The 19,784-nt window shown below is 42.8% G+C and overlaps 1 protein-coding gene across 1 annotated transcript in view; it reads left to right on the forward strand.

Annotated features, from left to right (window-relative positions):
* Positions 1–19,784, forward strand: part of LOC145395488 (glutamate receptor 1-like) — a 690,806-nt gene that overhangs the window by 602,285 nt on the left and 68,737 nt on the right. Inside the window, exon 9 of the mRNA XM_080269120.1 lies at positions 18,610–18,801. Within this exon, the coding sequence (XP_080125246.1) occupies positions 18,610–18,801 (192 nt within the window). The remainder of the gene's footprint in view (positions 1–18,609; positions 18,802–19,784) is intronic.

The raw sequence follows: 19,784 nt of genomic DNA on the forward strand, positions 1-19,784 counted from the left end.
TTACTGCGTGGGATATATTTTGCAGACATTCCTCGTTGGAAGATTAATTTTACAGGTGGCTAGTGTAGGTGTCGTAACATTTTCTTCTTGCGGCTTATTTTTCTCTTTACACCTTGGTATTCTCATCTGTGTTGTGTATGTTTGCTCCCAAGTTTACCTCAGTAATGTGCAATAGGATAAAGGAAAAGGTGCAATACGCAAAATAAATCGCTGAGGAAGAAGTGTCAAGAAGTCTCCTGTGTCACTTTAGATAAAAAAAAGTGTTGTATTATATGACAAATTTTGTAATACAATTGCAGCTGTATATTTCTGAGGATCTGTTCTTTAGGTAAAATTATTATGCCCGTTATGATTATCATCATCATTATTATTATTTTTATTATTATTATTATATTATTATAAGCTTCGCCACAAAGCTTATTGTTTTGTTAGGTGATGTTATTATTTTTCTTTGCACTCTTTTTCTTAGATCTTGATATACTGTAAGGTACCCTAGGGTAACCCAGGTACTTTTGCCCAGTATAAATGACCTTGACCTATTTTTGAAGGTCATTTTTTTTTTTTATGCGAGGAAGAAGGAACCAAAGGCCATGAGCCCGCAGTAACAGTTCTCTCCAAGAGAAAAACAAAATACAATAGAGAGCCAAATTCAAGATCCGATCATTTTGAGATGCCTGGACACACTGCGTTTGAAAGACTGGAGATCATAGGCAGCAGGAAATACAGACAGAGGGAGACAGTTCCAGAGCTGACCTGTTGCATAAATGAAAGACTGGGAGTAACGGTTAACTCTTGCATTAGAGAGTTGGACAGAAAAGGGATGAGAGTTTGCTGCCAGACGGGTGCTACGCACCCGTCGTAGAGGTGGAGGAATGCAAGCAGAGAGTTCAGAGGAGCAGTGACCATTAAAGTAGCGATAGAAAAGAGATAAAGATGCAACAGTGCGGCGAAGAGACAGAAATATCTCACTACCTAATTGAGATACAGCTGTGTGCCTGAAAATCCTATGAAAAAAGTTTATTGAGAATTTTGGCAGAATATTTTGCCATTTAACCCAGGGGAAAGTACTGAATTGAAATCTGCTCAGTGTTTTCCTTGTAACACGTTTTAGAAAAAACCACCATAGCTGTAAGGCTGTAACTTTACAGAAACATAGCTGTGGTCCTTCTCATCATCAGAAAGGAATATTATTACAGTTAAGCATACAGTTAGACAATTATTGAGACAAATGTAAAATGTACCCATGATTCATTTCTTTCACACCTTTTTCTTCAGATCTTGATATTACGCAAGAAGCTACCTTGGGTTAATCTAAGTACATGTTCCATATATGAATGGCCTTGAACTACTGACAGTCTACCATAAACAGTTATGGCGAAGCTTCTTTATTGTGGCTACACAATAAGTAATTAGGTAACTAATTATTATTATTATTATTATTATTATTACGAACTCCACGTTCCGTGGAGTTCTTATTGATATTGCTTTCTTTCCCCCGCGTCTTCATATATTCTTCTCTTCTCTCTTCCCGCGTCTTTTTTCTTTCTTCTCCTTTTTAGCACCTCAGGTTTTGTATGACCTTATTAACTCAGCTTTCTTTCTCACATCCTATTTTTCCATCCATCCATCCATCATCCAATCCTACGTTGCCCCATGAGGAGCGTATGAGCCCGGGGCTAGGCAGTTGATCCTGACATTTAAGATGAGAGCGACCAACCTCATCCCTGAGTGGCATTACGTGAGCAATAAACCCCAACCATCCCTTGGATATAAACCTTCACCGGCTCAATCCGATTGGAGCACAATAATTACCCACTAAACCACCAGGCGCCAAGATTTGGTTATATGGTTACCACCCAGCGTGGTAAATAGTTTCCTGGTGTACAGGAAACCATTTGGCTTGTCACTCAGTGTAGAGTCACCCATAGGCAGAAGGAAGAGGAAAGAATGAAGGAATGAAAGACAGAAGAGGGAGTGTAAAGTCACCCGTAGGCAGAAGGACGAGGAAAGAATGAAGGAAAGAAACATAGAAGAAGATGGAAGGAAAGAAGGATGGAGGAGAGGACAGGGCAGACACCCGAGAGCAGCACTACATTAAGTGAGTGGATGGTGAGCGCCCCCACCTACTCACATCCTATTTTTCCAACCTATATTTTTCCTTCCTATTCTTCATTTAACACTTGCTTCTTAATTTATGCGTCCGCTATCCTCATTTTCCCCCTCCCGTCTCATTTACCTTTTCTCCTCCTCCTCCTCCCCCAGCCCTTTCCCATCTTCCTTCGCCTTTCCATCTCTTCTTTCTTCCCTTTCAACTCCTGCCCCTCCCGATTCCTCCTCCTCTTCCCCATTTCTCCTTCGCCTCCCTTCCACACACACACACACACACACACACACACACACACACACACACACACACACACACACACACACACACGACAGTAAAGACCTAAAGAATAACATCCATTCAGTCTTCTCCCTGCCTTGTACAAAATAATTCCTTCACAAAAATCCTAAAGCAAATCAAATAACCTACACGTGATGCAAACTAGCCGAGAGAACAGGCCGGACCTCGTAGTCGTTATTAGAGTAAGCGAGTAAGAAAGTAGGTAAGTATTTATTGACCACAGCATCCAGAAACACAAAAAGATTTCAAGCAACAATAAACATTATCATGATAAACAGCACATATTAGCAAACAATTATGGTCCACAATACAGGCGAAGTATTAAAGGGTTGATCAGTGCACCTACTGTATAGGCAAGAGGCCATAGTCGTGTTATTAGTAAGGAGATGGTGAAAACTTCAGAATATAGGTAAGCATTGAGCGTGGCATTCAGTGCTTATGGAAAAGTATTTGCTTCAGTTGGATCAGATGCAGTTATGGGAGCAGTTCGATTATGAGACGTAGAAGAAATTTGTGTTAAATTACTAGGTATTTATGAAGACGGTCCAGCCATCATAAAACCCCGTAAGGATAGCTAGCGCAAAAGAAATGGGTGTTAAACCAGGAGAGAAAATTTCATGCAAGATTTTTTACAGTATTCCTGGACAACATTTCAGTTGTCTTGATTGGAATTAAAACTGAAGTAAAGCTGAGGTTGAGCAGTTGAGCAATATTTGCTGATGATCTAGTTTTGTGTGTGTGTGTGTGTGTGTGTGTGTGTGTGTGTGTGTGTGTGTGTGTGAATCAGGGAAACAACCACAAGAAATGGTAGCTGATTGAAAGACGGAGGGTCTGAAGGCAGGCTTGAAAATGATTATGCAGAAAAGACAAGTAGTGTTCAGCGGATACGTTCAGTCCCTTCCCATATAAGCAGGAGATGAACTATAATAGGGTGAGGAATGCAAACTATAAAATTAGTGAAAGCAGCTCAAGCAGAGCCAGTTCATTACAGTGAAAATAAACTAAGAATACGAATGGGTTGGGCAACTTTTGTTAAACTAAGTAACTGTATTAAGTATAAGCCATTGCCGTTATGTCAAAAGAGAGTATGTCTTATCTGTTGTTACTTATTAATCAGAAACGGAGAGTCTAACCCAGAACTTAGGAGTGCTTGAAAAGGAATGGAAACGATTGTTTGGTGTCACATGGAGAGATAAAAGAGACCTTCCTGGATAAAAGAAGCAGTTAAGAGATATATCCATCCATCCATCCGTCCATCCATCCATCCCTTTCTACCCAATCAGTAGCGAAGGGTCTTGGGGCTATTGTGCTCATCCCTGACATTTATTGGAAGGGTAATTAACCTGTTTCACGCCTGAGTGGCATTAAGTGATCAGTAACACCAGCCACCCCTTAGATGTAAACCCTTGTAGGCCCCAGCCGCTTGGAGTGCCCTAACCCACTAGACAACCATGCGTCATTTGGATCTATGGTTATCACCTAGCGTAGTAAATGGCTTCTTAGGTTGCACTAAACAATTTGTCATGTTACGCAGTGGACTGAACCAGAGTGATGATGATGATGATGATGATGATGATGATGATGATGATGATTGATGACGACGACAACGACGACGACGACGACGACGATGATGATGATGATGATGATGATGATGATGATCTGAGCGTATAGGTGAAAGAGAGAGGGAGGAGAAAATTGGTGGAGTGAGGGAGAGGAGAGGAAAGGAGGGATAGCTGGAGGAAGGAAGGGAGAGAGGGAAGGATAGGAATAAGAAGAATGTAGAGGGGAAGGATAGGAATAAGAAGAATGTAGAGGGAGGCAATGAGGGAAGAAGTGGATGGAGGAAGGGGAGAGAACGGAGAGGGAAGGAGGGAAATTGGTAAAAGGAGAAGGGGAGGAGGAGAATGAAAAAAAATGGATAAAGGAGATGCGAGAGAGTAGTGGTTCAGAGAAAGGGAGAGAGGACAGTAAGAACAAAGGAGGAAGATTAAAAGAGAGTGAAGAAAGAAGAGGGAAAAGTGATGAGTTAGAGAGAGGAGGGAAAAGTGGAGATATGAAGGAAAAAGTGGAGAGCGGGAGAAGAGCTAGACTTATGGATGGAGGAAGGAGGAGGAAGACTGAGTAATGGAAGAAATTGTGAAGGAAGAATGAAAGGAAAGGAAACAGAGGGAAAGAGGAAAGAAGCAAGGAAAACTGCAGGAAAATATGAGTGAGAGAGAAGGAAAAACGAAGGGAAGGAGGTGGGAGGAGGAGAATTATCTGTTGAGCCGAATCTTTCTCATTTTCGGTCTTCCTCTCCTTCATCATCAGATGCTGGTCGTGGAAGGCTCGCGAAAATCAGAGTTGACGGCCTCATCTTTCACGAGAGAGAGAGAGAGAGAGAGAGAGAGAGAGAGAGAGAGAGAGAGAGAGAGAGAGAGAGATTAAATAGTTTAGGTGGATGGAGGAGGTGGGGGAAAGATAAGATGAGATACCTTGTCTTCTCCACTTCAGTTTTTCTTTGGAGAGATGGAGGGAAGGGAGAGGAGAGATGGAGGAGGAGGAGGAGAGACGGAGGAAAGGAATGCAAAGGGGACAGTAGGGAAAAAGAAGTTAGATAATAATGGGAATAAAGAGAGAGAGACGAGAAGAGACGATACGAGACAAGACGAGGCGAGGCGAGGTGAGCCGAGCCGAGCCGAGACGGAAAATGGAGGGACAAGTGGTGATTGAGTTGATGAGGACACTTTGCCTTGGTTGAAGCTGACGAACTGAGATCCTTTGAAGTACTGTCCAGTGGAAAGTTGTCCTCCATTTGAGGATGAAGTGGAAGGTGGAGGTGGAAGTGGAGGATGGGAAGCGGAAGATGGATAGCGGGACTGGGGAGAGAATGATGATGTGTGAGAGATGAGGCCTTAAAGAAAATGATGATGATGATAATGATGATGATTATGATGATGATGGTGGTGGTGGGATAAAAATTAGTCACAAAGGAAGACGGGGCAGGAAAGAAGGTGGATATGGAAGTATATGTGTGTTATTGGTGTATATGTGACTGAATCTCTCTCTCTCTCTCTCTCTCTCTCTCTCTCTCTCTCTCTCTCTCTCTCTCTCTCTCTCTCTCTCACCTAAAATTCCCTAAAAACTTTAGATCCTGGAATACATTCAACTTAGAATCCAAGTCCATTTTGATGTCTGTAGGCTTCTCGGATTTGCATGTGTGTGTGTGTGTGTGTGTGTGTGTGTGTGTGTGTGTGTCAGCCTTAGCACCACGCCTCGTCTCGTCTCCCCAGCCTTCGCGTTTTCTTGGCCAAAGTTTGCCCCTGCCTTGAGCAGTGCTGGAAAGGTGGACTTTGTCAGCTAGTTACGGCGGATGTTTTGTGTGCAGAGGCTGTGGGTTCGGCAGGTGCACAGGATGAGAGGCTATTGACTTGTACTCTGTTGTGGTGGTGAGAATTTTGTTGTGGTAGGTTATTTGTATCTCTGTCCTTGTTGTTGTTGTTTTTAGGGATGGTGATAGTGGTGATGGTGGTGAGAATTTTGTTGTGGTAGGTTATTTGTATCTCTGTCCTTGTTGTTGTTGTTGTTGTTAGGGATGGTGATAGTGGTGATGGTGGTGAGGATTTTGTTGCGGTAGGTTACTCGTATTTGTATCTCTGTCATTGTTGTTGTTGTTGTTAGGGATGGTGATAGTGGTGATGGTGGTGAGAATTTTGATGTGGTAGGTTATTTGTATCTCTGTCCTTGTTGTCGTTGTTGTTAGGGATGGTGGTGATGGTGATGGTGGTTTGTTGTTCTCAGGTTTATCTGTGGAACTCTATAAAATTCTGCTAGTACAATTATTGCTGTTACTTCCCATGGTCAGGACAGTTTCAGTCGTCTACCCCCATCTGCTGTACAGCCAGATGATTTAATGCAGGTTATGTTGAGTCACAGGAGCCAGGAATGATGAGGTGGATGTTTCGTTCCGCGAGGTTGTTGGTATGGGTGACGCAGGGCGACTGTGTACACAATTTGTGTTTGGCAATTTTACTTTGGGTTTGTTAACAATCACATTCTCGTGACGCACTCACCTTAAGTAAATTGTCTAACGTTAGCTACTCTCTCTCATTACACACACACACACACACACACACACACACACACACACACACACACACACACACACACACACACACACACACACACACACACACACACACACACACACACACACACACACACACACACACACACACACACACACACACACACACACACACACACACACCTCCTTGGTCCAACACAAAACAACACGTCTTCCTTGACTTGTCTTAGGGCTGGTAACATCCATCTTGCTGATACTCAGGGAGACGGATGGCTAGCTCTGCCTCTGTGTTGATGTGTGTGTGTGTGTGTGTGTGTGTGTGTGTGTGTGTGTGTGAGAGAGAGAGAGAGAGAGGGGGGGGAGGGAGGGAGGGAGATTTCTTTGTGCTTGTGAGACGTCTTTGTTCATGTGAGCAAAAGTTGATTGATAGAGAGGGAGAGAGGAAAATGTAAAAGAGCATAGTATCACATCAGTCCATGTATGAAAGTGACGAGATGTGGGAAGTGCATGAAAGTGACTGAAGATGCAGGAAGTGTAGAGGAGGGAGAAGCCTGGTGAAACTTAAATACCAGGGAGAAGAGCGGGCAGAAAGTTGCAAAAATATATTCGCTGATAATAAAAATATACGTATTGTGCAAAAAAAATAAATAAAAATGATAGTTGCAAAAAAGTGGGAAATGCGTACGATAGTTCAAAATGATAAAGCAGTTTTCAAAAGTACATTACTATCACACATCCTCTCCTCCCTTCCCTCTTCTCTTATCCCCCATTCTTCTCTCTACTCGCCCTTCCTTCCTGGCCTTGCCCCCCCCCCCCTCTCTCTCTCTCTTTCTCTCCTCTTCTCTTCTCTTCTTGCCTTTTGTCTCTCTACACTGTCTCCCCTACTTGCCTGACTCTGTGCTCTCCTCTCTTCCCTCACCTCTCCACTATCCTTCTCCCCTCCACTCCACTCTCCCTCCCCCCTCTTTCCATTCCTACTTTTATTCTCCTTTTCCCACTCCCCTCTCCTATTTTTCCCTCTCTTTCTCTCTTTTTTCTGTGTTCCTTCCTTCCTTTCTGCCTTCATTCCGTTTGCCCTTTCTGCCTTCATTCATTCTCCCTTTCTGCCGTCATTCCTTCCTTCATTCCTACTCTCTCTCTCTCTCTCTCTCTCTCTCTTTCTTTCAGCTCATGCAAGCGCGTTTGTGTGTGTGTGTGTGTGTGTGTGTGTGTGTGTGTGTGTGTGTGTGTGTGTGTGTGTGTGTGTGTGTGTGTGTGTGTGTGTGCGTGCCTGCGTGCGCCAGCATGCGCCCACCCTACCCATTCCCGCGTGCGTGACTTTGTATATTAATTTCAGTTTACGTAAGAGATTCTTTTTTTCAAGGATCGTGTTACGTGGAAGTGGTCTCTCGTCCAAGTGGCTAAACTGTTTTGAGGATATTTGTTAATGCCGCGGAGAACAGGAGCAGCCCGTGGAGAAGGCGGGTATGTACTGTAGGTATATTTTTAACACCAGAAGAATTATATTGGATTTAAGAAGATGTATCGCGCGTGGAAAAGGCTAAGTAAGGGGGTGCCGCGTTTTTTTTTTTTTAAGGTGGTTATGTTAAGGCTATTTTTTTTAGAGAAGAAAAAATATATATATCACTCTACCTGCAGTTGTCTTCCATTTCCGGAGTTATAGTTACTGATGATTTTAGGGGCGAAAATGGTCTGCCTCATAATTAACCCATTGGTCATTTGTATATGTAGCTTCATGACGACTGAGAATTGGACCCACGTTGGTACAGCAATTTTCACTCAAAATTAATACTTGCCCCCTGAAGTTCCTTTGAAATCTCGCAAGACTCAATTTACGTTCTTGCTGCCACGAGACGATTTTTTTTTGTTTTTTTACAGATTAAATATGGAAGAGATAGCGTGTTCAGAAGGCAGATGTTCCCTCTTATTGTTTTTAAATAACAGAACGGAGGAAGGAAAAAACAATGAATAAAAAAAAATAATCTACACACCAGATTACGGGTGTCCTCCAGTCATTAAAATAATCTGTAACAGTTGGACTTGAATAGCCTTTGGTTGAAGTTTGGGGGGAAACCACACTGGGGAGGCGAGTTCCAAAGAGATGCAGTTCGGGGAATAAAAGAATGCTGATAGGCAGAAGTTCTGCAATATGGCATTGTGACTGTCCGGTCATGAGCGCTACCAGATGCCTGTGTAGCGCGGGGGAAGGCACGGAGAGGTGGCACAGTGGATGCAACTTTGAGTGAGCATTTGCTATAAAAGTATCTGTACAATGAAAGAAAAGCATTCGGGAGCCGAATGCTAATCGCCCACCAGAATACTCTGTTGGACAAGTCCAAGATTTAGGCCATATCTTGATACCAAGAAGGTTTCATGTTGATAGCTCAAGCCGTTCATGAGATATAATGGTGCTAAAGGCGGACAGTAAAAACTAGTTGACCTTTGGCAGCCATTTTGGTGACCTTGACGTTGACTCCGAGTGCCCATTTTCGAATTCGGCCAAGATTTAGGCCATATCTTGATACCCTGAAGGTTTCATGTTGATAGCTCAAGCCTTTCATGAGATATAATGGTGCTAAAGGCAGGCGATAAAAACTAGTTGGCGTTTGGCAGTCATTTTGGTGGCCTTGATGTTGACCCCGAGAGCCCATTTTCTAACTCGGCTAAGAATTTGGCCATGTCTTGATACCCTGAAGGTTTCATGTTGATATCTCAAGCCGTTCAATATATATAATGGGAACACACACACACACACACACACACACACACACACACACACACACACACACACACACACACACACACACACACACACACACACACACACACACACACACACACACACACACACACACACACACACACACACACACACACACACACAGAAACATTATCACTCCACCTTCTAAAGGCGGGTGATGATAATACAAGGGAGACAACATTCCTTCTTACTTGTAGGGGAGGTAGTTCACTTGTAATAGTAGGGTTATTAATAATTCTAACAGCACTGGTCTAAGTTTTGTCAAGTTGTTTTAGCGCCATCTCTGTACATTCATTCCACAAGGGTGAGCAATATTCCAGCTGAGAGCACACATGACTTTTGTAAATTATAGTTTACTGCTCGCTAGTGAAGAAGTTACGGACTCTGTACAATAATCTGTGTTTCTCTGGAGTGGTTTTAGCAAGTTCTCTAACATAAGAGGTCCAGCTGAGGGCACTTAAGTGAAACACCAAGAATTTCAATACTTTTAGAGATAGGAATAATTGTAGCATTGAAGGCAATCTACGAATCAGGCACTATTTGTTTATTAGTAAATTGTATATATTTGTTTTTCATTCATTCATTCGGCTCCCAGGTAGGCATTTAGCCTGTCAGGTGGATCAGCCGTCTCCAGATGGTTCTCTCAAAGGCCTCTTGATTTCTCAATGCTTCGATGTTATCCATACCTCGTCTGTCCAACAGTTCCTCCACACCATCTCTCCATCTTTTCCGAGGTCTTCCGACTGATCTTCTGCCATCAGGTCTCCAATTCCATCTCTCCTTCACTATTCTTGACTCGCCCATCCTCTCAACATGTCCTAGCCATCTCAGTTGTGAGTTTTCGATTACTTTTCTCACCGATGTTACTCCAACCATTTCTCTTATTGTTTCATTCCTGATTCTGTCTCTCCTTGTTTTGTCCACTATTGCTCTCAGTGGTCTCATTTCTGCTGCTTGAACTCTGCTCCAGTCTCGGGTTGTCAGAGTCCAGCTCTCAGATGCGTATGTGAGTATAGGTGTTAAAATAGACTGGAATATAGTTCTCTTTGCCTCCAGTGGTACATATCTGTCTTTGAGTATTGGATATAGAGAGCATACACATCTGCTATATTTAGTTATCCTTTCGGTGATCTCTCTCTTATTCTTATCTCCCTCCTTCGTAAAAATACACCCCAGATATTTTACAAGTTCTACTTCTTTGACCTGATCGCCCCCAACTACTATATCATCCGCGTCATCATTTTGCTTTTTCACAGTGAGTATTTCTGTTTTGTTTATGTTTATTGTTACTCCTGCTTCTTCAAAACATTCCCTCCAGCACTCCAAAGCTCTTGTTAGTTGTGGCCGGCTATTACTCCAACATGCGATGTCGTCTGCGTAGGCCAATATATCCCCTTGCTCTTCACTTCCAAACCTTTCCTTGAATCTTTTAATTATCATGTCCATATAAGCAATAAACAGTAATGGGGATAGTACACTTCCTTGTTTCACCCCAGTTTCCACTTCAAACCAAGTATCTTTTTCATACCCCGTTCGAACCTTACATTGATGAGGGTCATATGTACTCTTAATGGCCCTCTTCAATCTCCCAGTGATTCCATATTCCTCTACAAGACACCTCCAAAGCTTTTTCCTAGGAATTGAGTCAAAAGCCTTTGACAGGTCAATAAAGGCAACATATAGGTCCTTGTTATACTCCCAGCATTTTTCCATCACCATTCTGAGTACAAATACCGGGTCCGACGTGCTTCTGTCCTTCCTGTACCCAAACTGCTCTTCTCCTAGTCTGTCTTCAATTATAGATCTTGCTCTTTTCTCTATAATTCTTTCGTAGAGTTTAGCTATGTGGTTTATAAGCGATATGCCTCTGTAATTATTACACTGTTATGACACTGTTATGTGTCCCCATTCAGTGGTCCTAGATAAGTCTTGATTTATGGAGATTACTGTACTGAGTTGTGAGCTAGGGATATTAAACTCCTCCTCCTCCTCCTCCTCCTCCTCCTCCAGATATTGGGTTTGGGAACGGTCATAACATCTCGAGTTTTTGTTTTACCAAATTCCCGGGTGGGTAAAGAGACAGTAGTTCATAAGGCGGGTCTGAGAGAGAGAGAGAGAGAGAGAGACTTACCCTTCTCTCACCTGTAGTGTGGCTTTGTTGTCATACTCTGTCCCCTGTAAGCTGGCCAAAAATAACTGTAAATATTTGCATGATTCTCCTCGTGTAAGTAGAGGAAATTGGGAAGGGATGTTGAGGTGAGGGTGGGGGTGGATGAAGAACAAGAGGACGAGAAGAAGAAAAGGAGAAAGAGGAGAAGAATAAGAGAATAAGAAAGACTTTAACTAAAAACAAAAGAGTATACCAAGGTCATGAAGGGAGACACGTTCTAATTTCCCATACTACAACACGCATCTGTAAAATATGTAGTTGGTCTTTTCTAAGGACGAACAGGCTGGGTCAAAAGTCATTACTCTTACGTTCTCTTGACTGGCCTGGGAATCGAAAGTGTAACAAGACCGCCCCACTCAAAGATCTGGCGATAATTTTTGGAGCGATGATGATGATGATGTGATAGTGATAATGGTGATGATGATGGTGGTGGTGGTGTTGTTAATGATGATAGAGCATACCTGATCCAGTATGGCTGTTATCTGCACTAATTAAGGTGGGGAGAAGGCTAATTACCTCTAACAATACAGGTGTTCCATACATAACCACCCAAAGATTAATGATATACTCCGATGTAATAATTGGGCCGTTAGATCACGAACATGAGGCCAAACAGATGCTAATGGAAATAACGTAAAAACAGCATCAAGGTGTAATAGACATAACGTACAACTTAAAAAATTCTATTCACTTTACCATGGCCTTAAATTGCTGTCCCTCCATGTTTTGGCCATATCAGTAGATTAGCACTAGAATATTATGCTAGTCACGAAGAAGTACTACCGTGAGGATGTAGAGCTGAGGATGAAATAAGCTGCAAAAGGACGAATATCTGGGTCAAGTTAAATTAAAAGAATTATAGAGCTGCGAAACTTCCTGTGTCACCTACAAGACGACCATCCACCCAGACAGGTAGCCCAGCATGTCATGTGGATTGCTTGGAAGTGAAGGATGTATTTTTTTTAATGCAAGGAAGAAGGAACCAAAGGCCAGGAGCATGCAAAATTGTTCCCTGCAAGAAGAAAAAGAAGAAGAAAAAAAAAAAGATAAGAGAGAGCCAAAATCAAGATCCGTTCATTTCGAGATGCCTGAGTATATAAATGCCATAACAGACAATATCAATGTAATATGCAAAATAAATCTCATAGAAACAGGGGCAACGAAGCCTCCTACGTCACCTAGAATACAACCATATGCCCAGACTGGACGCCAAATGAAGCAGAATATCAAGCTGTAAAGTACATAATAATAAATCGTAAAGAAACTGGTACCACGAACTCGATAGTCACCGAGGCCTGTATTCTTGTCGGTTGAGGAAGCTCCCTAACACTGTTTCCCTTCGTGATTTGTTTTCCTACGCGATTTGTTTTGTTCTTTATATCTGACCGCCCAATTGTTACATAAATCCTTCCAGCATATCCATTCTCGGCCAGAATAACGTACAATAGGATATTAACTACCAATGTTCAAAAATAAATCGCTGAGGAAGAGGTGTTAGGGAGCTTCCTTAACCGGGGAGAACACGAGCCCTAGGGTTGTATTCTCGCAGGATTATGAGGCTGTTCTAGCTTATCTTCCTGTCACATTAATATTGTTGTGAGTAATGTTAATATAAACATGGTCGATATTAAGTAGATTTAAACAACATTGAAAGGTGTTAAAAATTGTCAAGGAATTGGTGTAAGGAAGCCAGCCAGGCCTAGATGCACACGACACCTAAATAACAAACACACACCTGGCAAGTCGTGTGGGTGGCGTGCCAATGGGAGGTGTGGTGGGGTATCAGGGTGGAATTACAGTGGATTAGCGTGGTCTTAGCTGGTTGCACTACCCTACAGGGGCAATTCCCGGGGTAATGTGCCACGCCGAAACAGCTGAGAGGCCAATAACCCTGTTAAGAGGCGTAGTATTCTCAGCTTTGCCCGTCTGCTCATCCCCACTCGTATACTTAATTGTGGGAGCCGATTATATTTGACGTTAAATTTGAGTGTCTTTATTGTTGATATTGCCGTTGTGGGTTTTGCTGTTGTTATGACCATTATAAATTCCATTAATAATATTTCACGATTATATTTCCGGTAGTCGATATTACTTTTTGTAGTGACAGTAACGCAGAATTCTCAGGTATTGAAGGCTTTTCTGTGTATGTCCCGATCTGTGTGTTGGCCTGAACAGTAGGATAAGATTATATGCTGCGATTACATTTTACGATACTTTTGATTGTCTTACTGTCGATATTGCATTTCGTAACCATGGCAACACAGAGGATTATCAGGTATTTTTGGTTTTGCTCCTCGTTTGAGCGTTATGTTACCCTTTGACTATATTTTACGGCTGTCTCCATTGCCCTGTTGTTTCCTAGCTGTCGATTTTTTTTTTTTTTCAACAATGGCAACACAAGGTTTTCAAGGATAGTTTTGTTGATATGACTGCTTGTTATGCTGCTGTTAATTAGAATACTATATTATTGCATTTTATGATAATTCTTGCTGTCCTAGTAGTGCCTAATATTAATGTCCCTGTTGTTTCCCGTAACCATGGTAACGCTGAGAATTATATAGGGACTGGTTTTTTTTTCTGGTTATATGTATCATTTGTGTGTATCACTCTTAATTTTAGGATGCGATTACATTCAACAATTATATTTTAAGGTTTTCTTGATTACCCTGCTGTTACCTAAATGTCGGTATTGCCTGTCGTTACCATGGCTGCATCTCTCTCTCTCTCTCTCTCTCTCTCTCTCTCTCTCTCTCTCTCTCACACACACACACAGTGACAGGAAATAGATTTAATTTCCCCTTAATAAATTACCTATGAGGGTAACTGCTCCTCCTTCCTGCAAATTTCGAAATGGAAAATAAAGTGAACTCGGCCAGGTGTGAAATACGAACATACAGTAAAGGTGTGGAGGTTGAGGTGACAACAATGTGAATATCAGGAAGGATGTACCACTCAGGCTTGGAGAGAGAGAGAGAGAGAGAGAGAGAGAGAGAGAGAGAGAGAGAGAGAGAGAGAGAGAGAGAGAGTAAATGTGGAGGTGTGAAAATAGTGTGGCTGTGTTGTGGTGAAATAACACTGGCCTCTGTATTTCCTCGGCCACTGTCTCTCATCCTGGAATATATATATATATATATATATATATATATATATATATATATATATATATATATATATATATATATATATGGACATTGTACCTGAAAGAAAACTATCAAGAAACACTTAAGATTTTTTTTCTCAGTACAGTTTGGTTTTGATTATATTTCATGTTGTAATATTGACGAAAAATTTAAACTTCTTATGGTCAGCACAGTTTTAATAATATATTCTAGCTAACGACTAGAGATTCTCTCTCTCTCTCTCTCTCTCTCTCTCTCTCTCTCTCTCACACACACACACACACACACACACACACACACACACACACACACACACACACACACACACACACACACACACACACACACACACACACACACACACACACACACACACACACCGTTCCTGGTGGCTTGCTTTGGTGAACCATACAAATTCCTTTGCAGCAAACAATGAGTGCCGTCTCGCCCAGACCTCCTCTCTGCCCCACCGTAACGAAACTCATGACAAGTTTGGCCAGCTTGTAGAGTGACCCTCTGGTGGTGTCAAGTGTTGGAAATTTGTTGAGGAAAAGCTGGTGGCACGGTGGAAATGGTGGCAGTTTTACTGAGTTAACCAGTTCAATGCGAGGATTTTTTTTTATTAGTATTCCTTCCGGATTGTTTTGTTGTTGGTACCTATGGATGATTTAAATTATTTCGTGGAATAATAGAGAGAGAGAGAGAGAGAGAGAGAGAGAGAGAGAGAGAGAGAGAGAGAGAGAGAGAGAGAGAGTTTTCGAATTGGAGGGGTTGGATATAACCCTCCTTAGTACTATAAGATGGCATCTAAAGTCGAATCACACTACTTCCCATCCTCTCCATTCCCCCCACACACACATGTTTCCCAAGACTCCCATCTCCACCGCTGTAACTCTTGACTTTTCATTTTCCTGTCACCAGCCTCGCGCCCATAGGTTATTGTGGGTACTAATGCTCCTTCATGCAGTTCTCATACAGTTGCCACGTTCAATAGGTGAAGAAAAAAAATATAGCCTGTCATACTGCCAAAAAATATAAATGTCTGTCTGATTAAATGTATTAAGGCATTTTCACTTGGTCATTGTTATAATTTCACTTTTTAGCATTTAGACTGCTCCAAAAAGTCAGAAATATGCTAATTCCGTGTCAGTTTGTCATGCTTTATGTTATTAAATTCAAGGAGGTGTAGAAAAATATTTATGTCCAATGTCATGCAAAAGTGTGTGTGTGTGTGTGTGTGTGTGTGTGTGTGTGTGTGTGTGGTAGTATAATGTAGTGAGCATTGTGTAGTGTAGCATACCGTAGTGTAGTGTTGCCTAATGTAGTGTAGTGTAATGTAGTGAAGTGTAGCATTGTGTAGTGCAGTGTAGTGTGCTGTGGTGTTGTGTAGTGAAGTGTAGCATTGTTTAGTGCAGTGTAGTTTAGTGTAGTGCAATGCAGTGTAATGTAATGTGGTGTAGTTTGCTGAAGTGTAGCATAGTGTAGTGATGTGTAATGTTGTGTATCGTAGTTCAATGTACCGATGTGTTGTGTAGTGTAGTGAAGGCATCGTAGTGAGAGGCAGTCTCCCATATTCCGCTAGTAAAAATAACCATGTGTAAATACCTACTAATAATCCGCTCTGTATATTATTTTCAGTTCCTGCGTACAGTCCATTGCGTTTGGCTCCTTTGTATATTTTCAGCGCCATCAGTGCTATTTTCAGAGCCCTCTGTGTTTTCAACATCTGTGTTATTTTCAGCGCCATCTGTGTTATTTAGAACGCTTCTGCATAGTATATTCAGCGCCATCGTTCATTACTTCCAACATTTCATTTATATACTATTTTCAACGCCCTGGTTTAATATTTTCAATGTCGTCCTTTATCTTCAACTCCTTAGTATATTATTTTAGGCTCCTTCTTATATTACTTTCAGAAATTCGCCTTCCTCTTTCCAATGCCTGCGTATATCTTCAAACGAGATTAGACTGCAGCTCAAAATCGACAGTGCATTAATTTCCCTCCTTATATCCTGCAGTTAGGGACCTTGATTTTCATTAAGACTCCTGAGAGTCGTCTTCCAGGGGATGGTATAGTTTTAGCAGGAAAAGATGATCGTCTCTATATTTTCCTTTTGGAATCTCTTTCGCCTCAACCACCCTCCAACAGCACTGAACTTGTCTCCTATTCCACATGCTCAGTCGACATTCATGTTTTGTGCTAAGAATTGTGTCCTCCTCCTCCTCCTCCTCCTCCTCCTCCTCCTCCTCCTTCTCCTCCTCCTCCTCAGATACCGTGAACAGTATCTCAATTGAGACATTCAAAAACAAATTAGACAAGTATTTGCACGAGAATCCTCAGCTGACTCTTTTTCTGTCCGAATAACTTGCTTTTATAGCTACGGTACATGTAAGTTCATGCCCCTTCTGTCTACAAGACACCCCGTAAACAACGTACCCGTACATAGTGTTGCGTCATGTTATTATACATTTTCAATTTATTCAGTGCAAACAAAGCAATATAAGCACAGATTAGGATCTGCGCAGATAACCCTGAGTTAACGGTCACTACTCTTACTTTTGACCTGTGATGGGCTGTGGATCACTGAGGGTCCGTGTTAGTCAAGCGACCACCATCAGGATTTTATTAATGTACCAGGGGTCACTGCTTCAGGATGAAACTTGTGTACTTGTCCCATATGGGAGAGTTCCCTGTCTCAGTGGAGTGAACGGAGCCTGATTGACTGCTGCCTACCTTAAAAGCGCCAGGCAAGGCTGCCGCACCACCCCTAAACATCCACACTGTGCAGTCCCCTCGTGTCTACAGGACACCCCGTAAACTTAACATAGCGTCACGTCACGTCATTATACGTTTTTCGATTTACCCAAAGCAAATGAGGTAATATACAGTAAGCACAGATTAGGATCTGCACAGATAACCCTGAGTTAAAGGTCACTACTCTTACTTTCAACCTGTGATGGGCTGTGGATCACTGAGGGTCCCTGTTAGTCAAGTGACCACTATCGGGATTTTTTTAATGTACCAGGGGTCACTGCTTCAGGATGAAACTTGTGTACTTGTCCCACATGGGAGAGTTCCTTGTCTCAGTGGAGTGAACGGAGCTATTGCCTGATTGACTGCTGCCTACCTAAAAAGCGCCAGGGAAGGTTGCCGCACCACCCCTAAACATCCACTCTGTGCATTGCACATCCACACTGTGCACTGTGCAGTCCCCTTTGATCTAAGACACCCGTCGTATATATTTCAATCTCCCCAATGCAAAGAAAGCAATATAAGCACAGATTAGGATCTGCACAGGTAACCCTGAGTTAATGGTCACTACTCTTACTTTCGACCTGTGATGGGCTGTGGATCACTGAGGGTCCCTGTTAGTCAAGTGACCACGATCGGGATTTTTTTTAATGTACCAGGGGTCACTGCTTCAGGATGAAACTTGTGTACTTGTCCCACATGGGAGAGTTCCTTGTCTCAGTGGAGCGAACGGAGCTAGGGCCTGATTGACTGCTGCCTACCTTAAAAGCACCAGGCAAGGCTGCCGCACCACCCCTAAACATCCACACTGTGCAGTGTGTAGCTTCCACGTTATGTCCACAGACTTCCCATTAACTCAATGTACCGGTTTATAATGTCATGCCGTAACTATTATTTTATTTGTTTACTTTCTCTTTCAGGTTACTCAATCGGGTAGCTTATAGATAAAGTATTATAGAATGTGACTTTTCCTTTCCAGTGTTTCCTATAAAATTTCCATGTCAGTTTTTCCATGCTGCATGGTGGTTTTTCTCACTTTTTCCTGGAGGGTTTGGTGGTGGGGGGAGCCTTCTTGCTTTACTATCCTTATCCTTCAGCATGTAGAGTTAGATCTTGTAGTCATAGTTTTCTCTAACAAGCAGCCTCGAAAGGACCATAAGGTCTGTTGCTGTTTGCTTTCCAGTGTAATCCTGTGTAATCCTCGTCCTCGTCCTCGTCCTCGTCCTCCTTCTCCTCCTCCTCTTACTTCTTCTCCTCCTCCTCCTCCTCCTCCTCTCGTCTTACTATTTTTCTTCCTCAACAGCAGCACTAAAATCAGTCCATCCTCTCTTCCCCAGGCCCAATCAGCACTGATCTACGACGCGGTGCGGGTGGTTGCCGAGGCGCTGACCAGACTAAAGCACAAGAAAGTGGACGTGTTTGGTGAGTCTCCTGGGCTGGGGGCGGCGCGGATCATCAGCTGCCACAGTAATGACGCTGATCAGAGCGTCTGGGAGCACGGCGAGAAGATCACCAGGCACTTGAGGAAGGTGGGTCCAGGAGTAGGTGTCAGGGTGAGGTATTAGGGTGCCAGGGTGGGGGTATTAGAATGTGGTATTAGAGTGCCAGGGTGAAGTATGAGGGTGTCAGGGTGGAGTTTTATGGTGCCAGGGTGGGGTATTAGGGTGCCAGGGTGGGGTATTAGGGTGTCAGGGTGGGGTATTAAGGTGTCAGGGTGGAGTATTAGGGTGCCAGGGTGGAGTATTAGGGTGTGAGGGTAGAATATTGGGGGTGTCAGGGTGGAGTATTAGGGTGTCAGGGTAGAGTATTATTGTGCCAGGGTGGAGTATTTGGGTGCTAGGATGTGATATTATTGAGCCAGGGTGAAGTATTAGGTGCCAGGATTGGGTATTAGGTTGGAGTAATAAGGTGTCAGGATGGGGTATTGGAGTGCCAGGGTGGAGTATTAAGGTGGCAGGGTGGAGTGCGTGGAGTATATGGGTGTCAGGGTGGAGTATTAGGGTGCCAGGGTGGAGTAATAGAGTGCCAGAGTAGAGTATTTGAGTGCCATTGTGGAGTATTGGAGTGCCAGGGTGGAGTACTATATTAGGATGTCAGAGAAGAGTATTAGGGTGCCAGGGTGGGTATCAGTGTCAAGAATGGTGATAATGGTGTCAGGATATAGAATTGGGTGTCAGTGTGGAATAATGTGGTGGTAGGTTGGACTTGGAGGCAGGATGTCAGGAGTGAATAACAAAAGACCACCAGGGACTTGAGGAAGGTGGGTGAAGAGTTAGATATGCACTGTAGAGATGTTAAGGTGCTGAAGAGGAAAAACAGTTCTCTAGGGTGGAGTATTGAAGTTGTTTTAGCTTACTTTAATGTTGTTGTTATTCATATTGCTTAACCCTGGACCCCCTGACCAAGCGTAGTCGTCGACCGTAGGCAAACGACCGCCCCTGTGATGTTGTCCCATATGTTCCGTACACTGTTGACGTTGTGTCTGCATCCTAGTGTAGCGTGTGCTGTGCAG

This window comes from Coenobita brevimanus, chromosome 1 (assembly GCF_032717465.1).
Source record: "Coenobita brevimanus isolate Jiangsu-jjx chromosome 1, ASM3271746v2, whole genome shotgun sequence".
Taxonomy (NCBI): domain Eukaryota; kingdom Metazoa; phylum Arthropoda; class Malacostraca; order Decapoda; family Coenobitidae; genus Coenobita; species Coenobita brevimanus.